Below are 16,214 nucleotides of genomic sequence, written 5' to 3'. Positions count from 1 at the left end.
GCATGTACAATAGAGAAACCTAGATCCAAGCATTAGGGTTTGTATGAGCACATAGGATGTTCTTAGGACCAAAACCCATCAATTAGACACATGATTAAAAATCACAATATCAAAAAAATAGTTGAAGTAACCACACAATAATGTGGATTTCTAAAATCCCAAGTCATTCTCTAAGTCTTCATTTGTTATTGCCACCCGAATACATGTAAAAATATAGGTTAGGAATTGGAAATGTCTAGCGAGTAATACTGAGATTTCACACATGTGAAGTTAAAGAATTGGTTCATCCCTCTGATTAATGAGAAATCCCTAAAATTTGTTTTAAAAATATTTATCGTCATCAACATGATATATCATGGATTTTAGGTTGGACAAACACAAGTCATTCTCACCCTAGAATGAATGTATATAGATTCACATGGTCATGAGAAGAAACCATTTAAAACTCATTATATTCATTTGATATCTATGATGGATGAACGATGTATACATGTTTTACTTGATTTAAATTTTATATGTATTTTATACCTACAATATGTTGGGAAAAGATGAGTAGATGAAATAGATGATGAAAGATGAAATAAAATAATGAGAGGCCTCGATGTTGAAAGTTGACCCATTCATCTAGCGGAGTATAAATGATGACCATAGACTGTTCTAGACAGTCTAGTGGAACGCTAACAGGCTTGCAACCTGTAGGTGTTTGTGAACGATGTGTTCACCAGGTGTACTTCATCCCCCTCATGGTTGCCTTACCAACATATATTGATGAGGAATCCCCTAAGCAATATTGTCTATCCCGATGATAATCCTCAAGGTTGAAAGATTTGATAAAATTAAAGAACTTAATTATTGTGGGTTGAAAATCCTATGTGCTCACCAGGCTCCCAAGTTCGACCCACTCAGTTTCTTGTATTACAAGCAATGGAAAAAGAGCACATGAGTGATGATTTGATGAGAGATCTATAGATTATAGGTCATTAGAATAATATATGTTTGTAAGGCATGTATATTTCTATTTATGCTTATGCACTGTATTGACGATGTCATCCCAATGTTTTTAATATAATGAAAATATATTTCTTCGGAAATACTTTGATAATATACTTATCATATTTTTGGGTACAAATTTCGAAATATTATTTTTAAAAATGATACTCTGATTTTAAATAAAGCATAAACAAATTGGTCTTTTCTGGCCGTGAAATTGGGGATGTCACAGATACAATCTGATCTTTGCACAATGTTTGACATTCGACAAAGAAAAAGAAGCCGAAAAGAAGAAGGAACATGCAAAAAGGCAAGAAATTGAGGATATGAAGTTCTTGATGGAAAACACTGATCATTTCGGGACCGGCTCTCGAGCTAGTTTTGAAGAAGAAATAGAAGATCATGAAAAAATATTTCCCGTAGATTGGTTCGTTTTTTTTAAATCTAGGTTGTTTTTTCTAGTTACTTTAATCTTTTTTTTGTTTTAATTAATGAAGTGGTTTAATTTTAATAAGTTTTTATGTTAATTAATCATTATTAAAAAAAAATTATAACTTAAAAATCAATTATTTTTATTTAAAAAAAAATGAAAGTGAAAAATGATGAAAGATGACAATTTTGTGCGTTTTGATAAGGAAAAGCCGACGTGATATACAAAAAGTAAAAATTTCTCTGTATACACACCCTCGAGTCTTAGAGGAAAATTTCAAATCTTTTAACCACTTTGTGACATATTTTACATATATGTCTATTTTTTCCCTCAATTTTAGTGTCGTGTTTAAAAAAAATATATTTCTTTCAGATTACATCTACTAGAATTCTGTCAAAAGCAATCACCAACTTGTGATGAAATTCTATATTTATTTATATATAATTCTTAGAAACTCCTAAAGTTTGTAGGATCTTGGTAACATTATCCCTAATATTACAATTGAGAGGATTAGGTTGGCTGTCTCTTGCCTCATGAATTAACAAGCATTAATTAGGTTAACATGGCTTTTTTCAGCACAACAAGTCGACTCCATCTTTGTAGCTTAATTAGGAAAGAAGATGGAATGAAGATCGACATAAAGAAAAAAAAATACAAATTTTATTTTGGCATACAAATGACAGGCTGAGGCTCTAACAAACCCATACCATATCAGCATTTCATATTTGTGGCACAAACCAGTGTTAGCAATCTCTAATTTCCAGCTAATTAATTAAAATCAGCTAGTTATTAACACGTGTTTAAACATAAGTTTAACAGCAATACATAAAAAAAACTCTGTAATTAATACGATTATCATTATTAAGTTATATATATTAATATTAATTTAAATTACACTAAACTAAATAAACTAATATAGTAAGTAGGGATTAGGTGTGAAATATGTTTCTTGGATCTTGCCTCAGTAATTAGTTAGTAAACAATTCACATTCAGCACTACATGTAAACTCCGTCTCTCTACCTTAAATATGTAAGAAGAGTAAAACAAAAAAGTACAAGAATTCTATACAAATGACACACGAAAACTCCAACTTATCCATAACCATCAACATCACATCTTTGTGTCCAAACTCCGAGCTAAGAACAGCTAATTAGCACATTTTCAAATACAAGGTTAATAGAAACGTATGAAGATTGAAGAACATTTTCTCTGATTAAACTGAACAAAATGGAAAATACAGTACATAGAGCTATACTACGCTGTTCTATCTATCATGAGCCTAACAAAATATCTAACTAGCTAGCCAACAACTAAAATTAAATATCTAACTAGCCAACAACTAACGTTACTAACATCTGTTAATAGTTCTGTTAAATAACTTATTACTATGTTAGTTGTGCTTTAACTATTAGGTGGGGTCGACGCCATCTCCAATGAAGCAAGTCAACTCCATCTTTTTTCTAGCATAAATTAATATGTAAGAAGTTGGAAGCAGGATTCGAAGAAACAAAAGAAACAAACATACAAAGATGGCAAGCTCAAGTTCTAATCCACATATCACACTTGAAATCGAAGAAGAAGAATACTCATACCCATACCCATCACATGTTTGTGCTCCCAATTTTGTTACCTTTAAGCTGAGTTGTAAGGATGAGTATCGTATTTGGAAAACACAGATGCTATGTCTCTTAAAGAGTCATGCTATGCTTGGTTTCATCGATGGAACACTTGTAAGCCCTCAAATGGTTGTTTCCGGGAAGGAGAAAGTGGGTGAGCCTAACATTCACTGGCTATGGACAAGATCTGATTCTCTTGTCAAAGGTTGGATTCTTGGTTCGCTATCGAAAGAGACACTCGGGTGTGTTTTGGATCGTTTCGCAGATCAAAAGACCGAAGAAGATTGCAGTGCAATGGATGTGTGGAATGAACTGCAGACAATGTATGGTCATGCTGTTGTTCCACAACTGCCTCCTGTTGTTGCAGGTACAATCTCTTGTTTGCAACACTATCTTTTCTTTGAGTTTGTGATTAAATTATTTTAGATACAATATTAGTAAAATAAGGGTTCATGGTTACATTAGATGAAACAAGCATTTAATACTTATTTTGTCTGCATCCCATCCATTTAAAGTTTCACATTTAAAAAAAAAAAACTAGGAGTCAATGAAACATGTACTCATGTTTCCTATTAGTTTGTAAAACACAAAAAACTTAACTTTATTAAATTTGATATATTAACAATGATATGCTCTTTTAAAGGTATAAAGCTATTTTTTTTTTTGTGTATTAAACTTTATTTTATTATTATTATTTTTTTGATAAAGATCATGCTTCTTTTATTATTCCCGGTTTGACCAACTACCATTTAGTAGTTATTTACGAAAAAAAAACTTGTTAATTATGAATGCATTTTTTTTAGGAAAACTAAAATAAAAACTTAAGTGTTTTTTCAAAAACAATTAAAAAGTTGAGGGTTATTTAAAAAAAAAAGCTAAAGGGATTTTCAAGTAAAAAATAAGGTCTTTTCAGAAAATTAAAAATTGAGTTTAATTTAAAAAAAAGAAAACCTCAATATATAAGAGTTTATTTTATTTTATTTTATTTTTTATGATATTAACTCTACTTTTACTTGATTGAAATGTTTATGCAATTACTGAAATATACTTTTATATTCGAGTAATATATATATATATATATATATATATATATATATATATATATATATATATATATATATATATATATATATATATATATATATATATATATATATAGATAAATTGTAAAAATTGTCCCTGTGTTATGTATCTTTTTGAGGTTTTAATCCAAACCTTCACTTTTTTAGATTGGTGGTCCTTTTGAGCTAGTTTACATGCATTTTTGGTCCCTATCCAAACTAAAAAGACTATTATACCCTTAATGAAATTATTTTTCATTTTTCTTTCAATTTTTAAAATTATTATTATTATTAAATATAAATCTGGGCCCACATATCCACCATACCTCTCTCTCTCTCTCTCTCTCTCTCTCTCTCTCTCTCTCCAAACCTAACTACTTACAGCTTCCTCATCTTCTTCCCCCTGGTGCCATTTCCCTTTACCGATAACAGAGAAAACTACTAAGGATGACTCTGATTTACAAGATGAATCAATCGATGAATTAGGTAGGCTGAAGCAATTACTAAATTCAAGAATTGATTACCTTACTCAGAAAATACTCGATGAGGCCCAAATAGCATATCGTTTCCATAATCCTCAGAGTCACCGTAATTGTCGGCAACAGCCTCGCCAAAATCCTTCACGAACTCATTGAATGGTTGTTTTTTTTTTAACTTGACCCCACAAGTTTGATACTTGGAATCTGAGAATCCTTATGGGGATTTTAAGAATTCGATGAAGGAGACTCGTGATTTCAAAGATTAGGATTTTCTAGAGAAGAAAGTAGGTGTATGTATTTGTGTTTTGTTCTTGGTTCATCGAAATCCCTGCACCCTCTTCCTCACATAACTTATGGTAGCTGATGATTCAATGATGGAGAAACCATATCATAACCAGATCGGAGTTTTTATCTGCAGTTAGGGTCACCAAAATGAAGGAAAACTAGATTGGTAACCACAAACAATGGCAGATCGGGAACATAATAAACAACCACATTGGAGATGGCAGCGGTAGAGGAGGTTGAAGAGGGTCGATTTTGTTTGTGTTAGGGTAGTGGGAGCATTTGGAACCTCCATGAGCATTATCATCATCATGGAACCACCACAGAACCCCACCCTCCTTATTTTCGACTCACACCTGAGGAGTTTGTGGCCTCACTGTCGCAGGAGAAGAAGGATGCACCGGAGTTTGAGGAATCATCGGTCCCTACCTCAGTGTGTGTGTGTGTGTGTGTGTCTTTTAATCTCAGTGTGTGTATGTGTTGATGAAGAAGACGATCAGGTAAAAAGGGTGTGTGTGTGTGGGGGGGGGGGGGAGAGAGAGAGAGAGAGAGAGAGAGAGATATGTGGGCCCAAATTAATTAATTATTTTCTTTTTCCTTTAAATTAAAATGGAAAAACATAAAAAGTATATCAGAAAGGGCATTTTAGTCTTTTTAGTTTTCCAAGAGACCAAAATCACAAGCAAACATGGTCAAAAGGACCACGAAGCCAAAAAAGTCGGGGTTTAGACTAAAACCTCAAAAAAAATGCATACCACGGGGACCAGTTTTGCAATTTTGTCTATATATATATATATATACACACACACACACACATATGCATGTTTTTTAAGAACCTAAATATTTGTGTGAACTTAAGAACTACTAATCAAAACATCCTTTTTCAAAATCAAAACAACAAATATAACAAAATTAGGCGTCTAAGCAATTTTTAGGCTCAAAAAAACAATTGACGTTTTGTCTTTTTTTTTTTTTTTTTGAAAAATGTTCATATATATGCACTACTAATGCATATATATATATATATATATATATATATATATATATATATATATATATATATATATATATATATATATATATATATATATATATATATATGTGTGTGTGTGTGTGTGTGTGTGTGTATGTATGTGTGTGTGTGTGTGTCGCAGTCCATATGACTGCTATCGTATTCAAAGGTTCATATACCTTATAAGGCTAGGGGGAATGGTTCAGTGCCACTCATGGGCATGCTGATATCGACAGTAGCATGACATAGAATCACTGCCCCTTGACCATGGCATGGCAAGGAGTTCGGCAACTTGTTGTAGATGGGAGAGAAAGTCAAAAATCAATTTTTAATCTGACTTTTTTTACTAATATGAAAAAAATGCTATGACAAACCATCCCTTTTTAAATGGCTAATTGAACATGTAGATTGGCAAGATGACAATGCTACACGCATGATATCACTCCCTCTATCCTAACATCTATATACACTCTTTGCATGTATTTATCTTACCATTTTTCTTTCCATCGTATCCCTAATGATTAGCTTAGATTAGAATATTACAACACATATTTTTTATCTTATAGTTTGTTTACCTTCATAACAATTAATATGCAAATTTAGATAAACATGAAGAAGAAAGAGCAGAGGCTCACGAACATTTAGACCGTGCTATTCGATCAGGAGATTGGGATTTAGTTCTTGAAACAAAAAGGAAACACAAAGTTACTTCCATAGAGAAAATCACCAATAATGGAAACACAGCACTCCATGTAGCAGTGGGAACTACCCAAAAGCCACAATTCATATTAAACCTGCTTAACTTGATACCGGAGAACATACGATTGTCAGCTGTGCGGAATTCAGATGGCAACACACCACTTCATGTTGCGGCTATTATTGGCTACACTGAAGCTGCTAAGATCTTGGTGGAAAGAAACCGAGATTTGTTGTTGGCTAAGAACAAAGAGGGTCACACATCACTAGCCATAGCGCTTTCCAGTATGCATACCGAAACGTCTCAGTTTTTGTTGGCTCAGATGAATACTGACATAGAGAAGGATACATTGTTTTATGGCACAAGTGGTGACGAGCTTTTGGTTTCTGTTATTTCTTCAAAGAATTTTCGTAAGTGGCTATAGGATTCAAAAAAAAAAAAAGCTAAGGGATTTTCATATAAAAGTCCTTAGGTTTGTCAAAATGTGACACTTTTGTCAATGTGACCATTTTAGGTGTGTTAATGTTACGGTTTGTCAAAAAAAATTCATTTTTTCCCATAAGTTTACAATTTGGAAAAAAAGCCCTTAAATTTACAAATCTTTTATGTTTTTATTTAAGTATGTTTTCCAAATTTAACATGAAAATCATGATGAAAAAAAAAACTTAGCAAGTTTTAGACAAAACGAACAAATCTCGTCACAAACAAAACTTGTTAAACTTAAGGACTTTTATGTCAAAAGTCCAAAAACTAGCAACGTAAATGCAACAACTAACTTTGAAATATACTTAGACTTGGCAAATGATTTGATGAGGCACGTCAAAAGAGTGGATACTGACGCTGTGCTGATGGCTATAGCTCAGAATTTCCCATCTGAACTTAATAAAGTTGAAGCATACGCTGGTTTGTTGCTTTCTATCTTGATTCTGCAAGATTAATTTACCTTTTCAATTTGTTATAATGCTTCTCTAACGAACTTCCTCTACACCGATTTTATACTTTGAAGGGACTGACATAATGCATTACAAAGGAGCTGAATTCTTGCAAACTTTTTGTGATGTTTCCAGATTACATCCAAGAGCTTGTTGCTGTTTGTTACTTACAATATTATTAGGGGTATTCATTTGGGGTAATTCATTAGTCCAAGATTTGTTCTGTGTTGTTTTCACTATCTATTATTTGATTCCACATGCATATTAAAATTGCAACTCACAAAGATTTTGTTGTAGCACCCTTCTAATTTCGTGGTTGCACATTGCATAACCACATAACTCTAACAAACTATCTATCGTGTAATGCAGGGATTTTTTATGTGATTTTTCTTTTCCCACGAATGCTTAAGATGTTAGGTAAGATGAACTGATAGTTACCATCATTTTATAACCAAAAATGGAAGAGAAAGAAGAGTACACAGTTCTTTGTTTGACATGCTCATTTGGTCTTTCAGTGCGACCATTTATTATAAAGAGAGTTCAAGTTCATGCTGATGCTATGGAGCTATTAGAGACAGTATGTAGACGAATAAAACATAAAAATGACCCGAGCTCCTTCCATCGATGTTATACAAATCCAATTTTTGAAGCCATAAGAGAAAATGCATACGAGGTTGTACACTGGATTGTGCCTTTCTTCAAAAACGCAATTTGGAGTACAAACAAAGATGGTCACAACATTATTCAATATGCTGTGATAAATCGCTCTGAAAAGGTTTACAACCTGTTATATCATATGAGCGATCATAAGAATATTTACAGAACAATCAAGGACTCTTCTGGGAATAACCTATTACATCTGGCTGCAAGATTGGCACCTACCAACAAACTTAATCTCATATCGGGAGCAGCTTTACAGATACAAAGTGAACTACAATGGTTTAAGGTACGAATATAATGTTTCAAGAACAAAACTTATTTATCAAGCATACTTAACATAATCTAATCTTGTAGGAAGTCGAAGGATTTGTATGTCCACTAAACATCAAACAGAAGAACTCTTTTGACGAAACACCTCAAATGGTATTTACAAGAGAACACAAGGAGTTGGTGATTGAGGGAGAAAAATGGATGAAGGCAACTGCCGAGTCCTACACTATTACAGCTGCATTGATCACCACCATTGTGTTTGCAGCTGCTATTACAGTGCCAGGAGGAAACAATCAAGACACTGGGATACCACTTTTTACTAACCACACTGCCTTCACAATATTTGCAATATCAGATGCCATATCGTTATTCGCAGCTGTTACTTCATTGTTAATGTTTTTGTCAATTCTCACTGCACGTTTTGCTGAACAAGACTTCCTCTTCAAGTTGCCCACAAAGTTGATTATTGGTTTGGCCACGTTGTTTATCTCAACCACAGCCATGATAATAGCTTTTGGTGCAACGTTGTACCTTGTATTTGGTCAAAGAAACTCAAGAATTCTTACACCAATAGTTGTGTTGACATGCCTACCAATTACTTCATTTGTGACTCTGCAGTTCCCTTTAATCATAGACTTGGTGAGTGCCACGTATGGTCGCAGGATTTTTGGTAAGAAATATGTTGCGTATAGTAAGGATAGTTTAGAAAGAATGAAACGTCCTTTCTATTAAATCTTTTTGTTGTATTGGTAACTTTGTAATATGATAGTTATTTGAGGCGTTGGGATAGATAAATTATGATTGGGTGATAACTCGGGGGTTTAAAATGGGAATGATTTTAAGAGTTGTGAATTGCATATACCTGTGCACTTTTCATCATCGTATTATTTTAAAGTTAAAAAAACATAAAAAAAATGTATTTTTGTTATTATTATTAGTGCTTTCTTTTTAATGTAACCCTCAATGAACATGGTCTGTACAACATACTCTTCATGTGACCTGTTCATAAGACATCCACGATAATATTTTCTATATAGTCATAGTTATCTGTAAAATACCATATAATCTCTTATATGCAGCTGGAGCCGGTGTTTCTTATTCATAAATTAAGCAATGTATAAAATACCTTATAATCTCTTATTTGACAATGCTACTTTTTTTGTGTGTAATTATAATTAAATATGAAATAAGTTAATAAAAATTAAAATAATAAAATGTTATAGATATACAAAAATAATACCAATAAAACACAAAATGTACTTTTATATCATTTTATGGAATACAAAGTAAAGTGGCTTGGATGGCGAGAGGTTTGGTAGGGATCAATGCGATGTTGGGAGAACTTCGAGCTGTTTAGTTTGGTGTGAACGGCTTAATCAACATGAAATGTTAGGTTACAGGTTGACTATCCAAAGTTTTCGGTTTCGAGTTCGGTAACAAGGTTTGACTTTCAACTTGACATGTTTGTAAGCCAATGACTAGAATGGTTTAAAACGAATTGTCTAGGGTTTAATATGTAAATAAGTTTAATATGTAAATAAGGCATAAACGCATGGGCAAAATGTAAAAATTGGTTAAAGGCTTTTGAGTTTTGACTTTCTTTGTAGCCAAAACGTTTTTTTTTAGTGGTGTCTTCTTTGGTCTCTCGGTAATTGTATACACATTCAATAACAAAAATTCGATTAAAGCATTTTGGTTATCCTTTGATGATTGTTCTCCCGAATCCTCGTGGTTATTAGTTTTTGTTGGGATTTAATTATTAGTATGTCATTTTAGTATAATGAAAATTTACAGATTACGAGTAGAATTACATTCCTGATTTTAAATAAGTTAGGAGAGGTGGAGTGCATCATTGTAGAGAAGCCCCAAATCAAATGAAGATGAAGATACATCCAATCCAAAGTTAGAGAAGCCCCGTATCAAATGAAGATGAAGATACATCAAATCCAAAGTTAGAGAAGCCCTAGATCAAATGAAGATGAAGAAGACATGAACCCTACTTTCTGTCACATTTGAAAATTAAAACATTAAAAAAGAATGAGGAAGCTGGTGAATGGGATAGGAATAGAGTAGATTCCAACATTCATTTGATAATGTCAGGGGAGGCAATCATGTTAGTAAACCATGGGTTTCACGTGTCACACCCCTGGTTGGCAGTAGAAACGGCGGGCGGTGCGAACAATGGGAGATTGGGCTGAGGCATAAACATATATATAGAACATAACATAAAAGAATATCACAAACATTTCGTTTATTTATTATAAATTATTTTGGGATTACATTGTTTTAAAAGACAAGCACGCAACCAAAACATGACTAAATATGATAAACAGACAGAGCTAAAACTCCAGCAGCTTCCTTGAATACATGTATTTTTGGAAAACATCAACATAATGTTGGTGACTGCACATATGTTTATAGTTTTCGGATTTTAGTGGGTTATATTAATATAAGAATCCTTTTTCTCTTACAAAATTTTTTTGAAAGTATTTTATTAACCCTACCTTACTATCTTTTAGGATATCTAGTGATCCTATCTTATATATATATATATATATATATATATATATATATATATATATATATATATATATATATATATATAGGGAAATCTCTAATAAAGTCCTAAAATTTTGGTCTGGTTTACGTTTTAATCCTGAACTAATTTTTGTTTACGAAAAAATCCAAAAAACCGGAAAAAGTATGCATTTTGATCCTTTTTGACCGGTTGGAACCGACAACAAATTAATTTGAAACTAGTTCATAAACTGACCTAAAATATTGGGACTATTTCATAAAATGACCCAAAATATTGGGACTAATCTGCAAAAAACATATTAGGACTTTTTTGCAAACAAAAACCTTATTATTATTATTATTATTATTATTATTATTATTATTATTATTATTATTAAAAATATAAGCAAGTATACTAATTTTTAAATTCATTATTATTAATATTTTTAATAATGCATATAAATACACTTAAATAAAAAAATATTAAAGAAATTAATTAAAGGTGAATGTGGTGGTGATGCTAATGCTTTAAATATTGAAATCATGAATATCTGCTTGCATGTCTTCACTTTGTATATAATCATTTCACATTTCTTATTATTGTTTTCAATTCAAAATATTAACAGTTATCAATTTAAAAGAAGTTGTCTATTTGTAAAATTTTGTATAAATAGTTTAAGATAAAATGGTTTATCACTTTGTATATAAATTTTTTTAAGGTAGAATTATTTATTTTCAAATCCAACAAATCTACAATAAATATTTACATTGTTGACACATATCAAAATTCGAAAGTATTAATTACAATATATTGTTTAATAGAAAGTAATATGATTTGTTTTGCTTTATACACTATATCTATTATGTTTCCAAAAAAACATAAAGATAAAATAATGAAAAAGAGCAACACACATGTTGGTAATTCAAATACTTACACACAAGACATACCCGCAAATCACATGCTCACTATTTGTAAACAATTTGAAAAATCGGTAGCTCTTTTTAAATTGTTAAATATTAATATTCTGAATTAAAAACAATAATAACAAATGTGAAATGACCATATACAAAGTTAGAATATACAAACAGACATTCTTGATTTCAATGCTTAAAGCATTATCATCTGTTCAACCTCCACCTTTATAAAATGTCTTTAATATATATATTTTTTTTAAATTTAAATGTATTATTAATTAAATTAATAATAAAAAATTTAAAAAATAGTATACTTATAATAATAATAATAATAATAATAATAATAATAATAATAATAATAATAATAATAATAATAATAATAATAATAATAATACAAAGTTAGAATATACAAACAAACATTCTTGATTTCAATGCTTAAAACATTACCATCTGCTCAATCTTCACCTTTATAAAATGTTTTTAATATATTTTTTTATTTAAATGTATTTATATGTATTATTAATAATATTAATAATAACAAATTTAATATATATAATAATAATAATAATAATAATAATAATAATAATAATAATAATAATAATAAAGCTTTTGTTTGCAGAAAAGCCCTAATATTTTTTGTTTTTGCAGAAAAGCCCAAATATTTTTTGTTAATTTATGAAATAGTCCCAAATTAATTTGTTACCGGTTCTAACCAGTCAAAAATGGTCAAAATGCAAACTTTTGCCGGTTTTTAGGACTTTTTCGTAAACAAAAATTAGTTTAGGACTAAAACATAAACCGGATCAAAATTTTAGGACTTTATTGGAGATTTCCTTATATATATATATATATATATATATATATATATATATATATATATATATATATATATATATATATATATCCTAATTTACTATCTTTGTAGGACATCTAACGATCTTAACGTATTTTATCTACCATTCTAAGGTGTCCCCAATAGTAGTCAAATCTCTAAGGTAATCTAATGTATTATAATGAGCCCCCATAATAAACACTATTTGACTAATAATTTACCTTGTCACGATGCTTCATCGGACATCGAATAGTGAATGATAAGAAAGTTATCATGTCGGGATTGTAGTTAGCAATCACATGTGGGGTTGTCAATCCCCTTACAGATCTATACATATCTTTTTATCACTGGCAAGATTAATGATTATAGGTATCGGAGAATGTCGAATTTAATCAAGGCCTTTGGATGAATATAATAGCTCACTAACGCATTGACCTTATGTATTTATCTTTTATGTTTTTAAATCCTTCCTAGGGATTTCCTATAAATATCATAATATAAATCTTTTTTTTTTCTTATATTTGATAATTATATCTTTTGATCTCATAATTATCATGGATATATAAGTATTCATATATATTTGGACAGAGTAGCAACTAAATACAATGCATATCCCTATATTTGACTAGCATTAATTCTAGGTAGTACGTTACCCTAGGGATTTGGCCATTATAACATCTAGGTACTATCTATTTCTAAACTATCGGGCATCATATCTCTAAGGCATAATATCATAGCTTATAACTAGGCATAGTATTTATAGTTATATTATCTTAAGGCTTTAAGCTTTATAAAATGATTTGATATTTATAGATATAAATATATTTTGATAAAACCAAACATGTATCCCCCTCCCCCGTAAAGCATTTAAAATAGTAAAATAGGGGTCGTGAATTCACCCTAGTCATGTGAAACCTTCGATTTAGGGTTGAATCGGGCTTGGGTGTAACATCCATAAATTTTCATAAAATTTAAACTTTTCAAAACAACCCTTTTCCTATAGAAGTGTTTAAAAAACCATTGTTCCAAAAACATTATTTAAAAATCAGAATCTCTTTCAACATAGTTTTCAAAACATTCACATTATCAGAGTTTTCCAGAAATCATAAGTCCAAAATGCAAGGATATGTACGGTCATGCCTTCACCTTGCCACGATCCACTGAAGTACTTGAAACCATAAACCAAAACTGTAAGCACGAAGCTTAGTGAGTTCCCCCAAAGTACCAAAACCCAAACAAATAACATATACAAATAACAACATGTATTCGGTACACAGCTAAAAGATTGGATTACCAGTTGAGTCCATAGTATGAGTTTGGCTTGCATATCAGGCCTACAACTCATATATGGCTTGCTCTCGAGCCCACATCATAAGTCTGGCTTGCCCTTGGGCCCATAACTTATGCCTGGCTTGCTCCCTTAGTCCCTGGACTGGAATATCAATGAGTAGCCCACAGAACGAGTCCGAGATATCACCCGGTTCTCAGATCGTATTTGGAATGCTAATGAGCACTCAATATGAGTCTGACATGCCCTCCCTAGCCCTCAACTCATAACTGGAATGCTAATGAGTCCTCAGTATGAGTCTAGCATACCCTTCCTAGCCCACAACTTATATCTGGCATACTCCAAGCTTAAGAGCTTCATTTAGACATGCATGAACGTAAATTTGGCAACTTTACATTCATGCATGTCTAAATGAAGCTCTTAAGCTTGGAATGGACTTATTAATTGACTTAATGTACGCCTGACACCAAAATCCTCATACATTTTGCACCTTTAGGCTCAAGGGTACCAAAACCAACTCAGATTTGAAGGAACAACCCCTAAAATGACTTTACTCCATCATTATCCCTAAAAAGAGGCCAAAACACAACAAAACCGAAAATAATGAGATCTAATCATCCATAAGTCAAGGTATGAACTTGATACCTGAAAGTGGCTGGAAGAATGGAGTGATTCTGGATCTAAGACTTCCTTCTCCAAGATAGAAACTTCAAGATCTCCTAATTCCCTCACAATGCACAAAAAAAACACCAACTTCCTTCCAATGCTTCAAAAACTTGATAATGGAGGCTACAACTCAATTTAGGGTTGGGAAAACAATGAAAGCTGATAAGGAGGCCAAAAAAAGGACTTAAGGACTTTAAATAAGTTGCAAGACCCTAACAATTAATTAGGGTTTCCTTCCCAGCTGCCAACTCATCGAGTTGAGGCTCCCCATGTAACGCCCTAATTCTCGAGTATCAATTTATGGTTAGAAATTCTCTTGATTTCAAGGTCTACTCGACGAGTTGGTTGCCTGACTCGTCGAGTAGCAGCGGGTTGGTCCATGTGTTTAAGTGACATACTCGTCCAATCCAACAAGGGACTCGACGAGTAGGAGCTGGAGGATGAAACACTAATTTCCAGGGTTTTTACACCTATTTAAAGGATCATTGGCCTCCTCAGCCTCCCCTTACACCCTCTTGATAGTCTATAAACCCTAATCCATGTGTGTGCATCATTCTTGTGTGTTTTAGGATTTGGAAGAGGATTCTTGGTGGGAAGAGCTTGAAGAACAAATGACTAGAAGCAAGGAATGTACAGGATCTGAAATCTACCTCAGTTAACATCTTTTGGAAGGTATCAAGTTGTTTCCTTGACCTCATTTCATTATATATCTTATTGGGTTAAAGATTTGGGCTTTCTAGCATAATAAGAAGCTATTCTTGGGTATGAGCTAAAATCTGAAGTTGTAACTTCCGATCTGAACTCTCTTTAGTCTCGAAGCCCATAAAGCTTTCAGCTTTAGCAAGTATGAACCCCTCCTTAAGTGTAAAACTCCATTGCAAGCTTGGTTTTGTCATTATAAGACTTTAGAGCCTTGCATGCACATAAAGTTTGCAACATTACGTGATAACATGCCTTGGGAAGCTAATTCTTCAATATGGAACCTTAAGATGGATTAAAAAGTATCTAAATGGATAATGGACTGAAGAGACTCGATGAGTTGCATGGTCAACTTGGCAGGTCCGATGAAGATTGTCGTGGACTCGGCGAGTCAGTGGGGCGACTCGACGAGTTAGTTAGGGTTTTCCAGGTTTTTGGCACGCATGAACTCGGCGAGTTGCAGGGGAAACTTGATGACTTGGCCAAGGAATTTACAGCCAAAAAAATTAGGAACTCGACGAGTCACTCAAGTGACTCGGTGAGTTGACGAGCTATGCAAGGAAATCGACAAGTGGCTGGTTGTACTTGGCGAGTTGAGGTCAACATGGACTGTTGACCTTGACCATTGAGTTGGACTTTGACCAAGGGTTGGCTAGCTGACTTCTAGGAGCATTTTGGGAAATTGGAAATTATAAGTATGGTTCTATGGTGAATGTAGGTGGTGGAGTTGTGTCAGTGATCCGAGAGTGGAGCTTATCACTTCAGCGCATCAGTTGCGAGGTGAGTTATCCTCACTGTACTCAAGGATCTAAGGCACCAATGTCGGCCCTTTGTTTTGTTATTGGGATTATTAATGTTGTGATATGT

At 32.5% G+C, this 16,214-nt stretch overlaps 1 protein-coding gene across 1 annotated transcript; it reads left to right on the top strand.

Annotated features, from left to right (window-relative positions):
• Positions 1-2,855: 2,855 nt before the first annotated feature.
• On the top strand, positions 2,856-9,349 carry LOC111906165 (uncharacterized). Its single transcript, XM_042896686.2, has 7 exons — positions 2,856-3,404; positions 6,475-6,978; positions 7,361-7,471; positions 7,575-7,697; positions 7,870-7,917; positions 8,016-8,446; positions 8,515-9,349. The coding sequence occupies exons 1-7, from the start codon at positions 2,951-2,953 to the stop codon at positions 9,160-9,162; spliced, it is 2,319 nt and encodes a 772-aa protein (XP_042752620.1). The 5' UTR covers positions 2,856-2,950; the 3' UTR covers positions 9,163-9,349.
• Positions 9,350-16,214: the final 6,865 nt, after the last annotated feature.

The sequence above is a fragment of the Lactuca sativa genome, chromosome 7 (genome assembly GCF_002870075.4).
Source record: "Lactuca sativa cultivar Salinas chromosome 7, Lsat_Salinas_v11, whole genome shotgun sequence".
Lineage (NCBI taxonomy): Eukaryota > Viridiplantae > Streptophyta > Magnoliopsida > Asterales > Asteraceae > Lactuca > Lactuca sativa.
Note: the sequence above shows the minus strand (reverse complement) of the source record. Positions and strands in the feature narration are given on the sequence as shown.

Coding starts and splice junctions, on each gene's coding strand:
- LOC111906165 (XM_042896686.2), top strand. CDS start 2,951: ATGGCAAGCTCAAGTTCTAATCCACATATCACACTTGAAATCGAAGAA. Junction 7,472..7,574: donor TAAAGTTGAAGCATACGCTG/GTTTGTTGCTTT, acceptor TATACTTTGAAG/GGACTGACATAATGCATTAC. Junction 8,447..8,514: donor GTGAACTACAATGGTTTAAG/GTACGAATATAA, acceptor CTAATCTTGTAG/GAAGTCGAAGGATTTGTATG.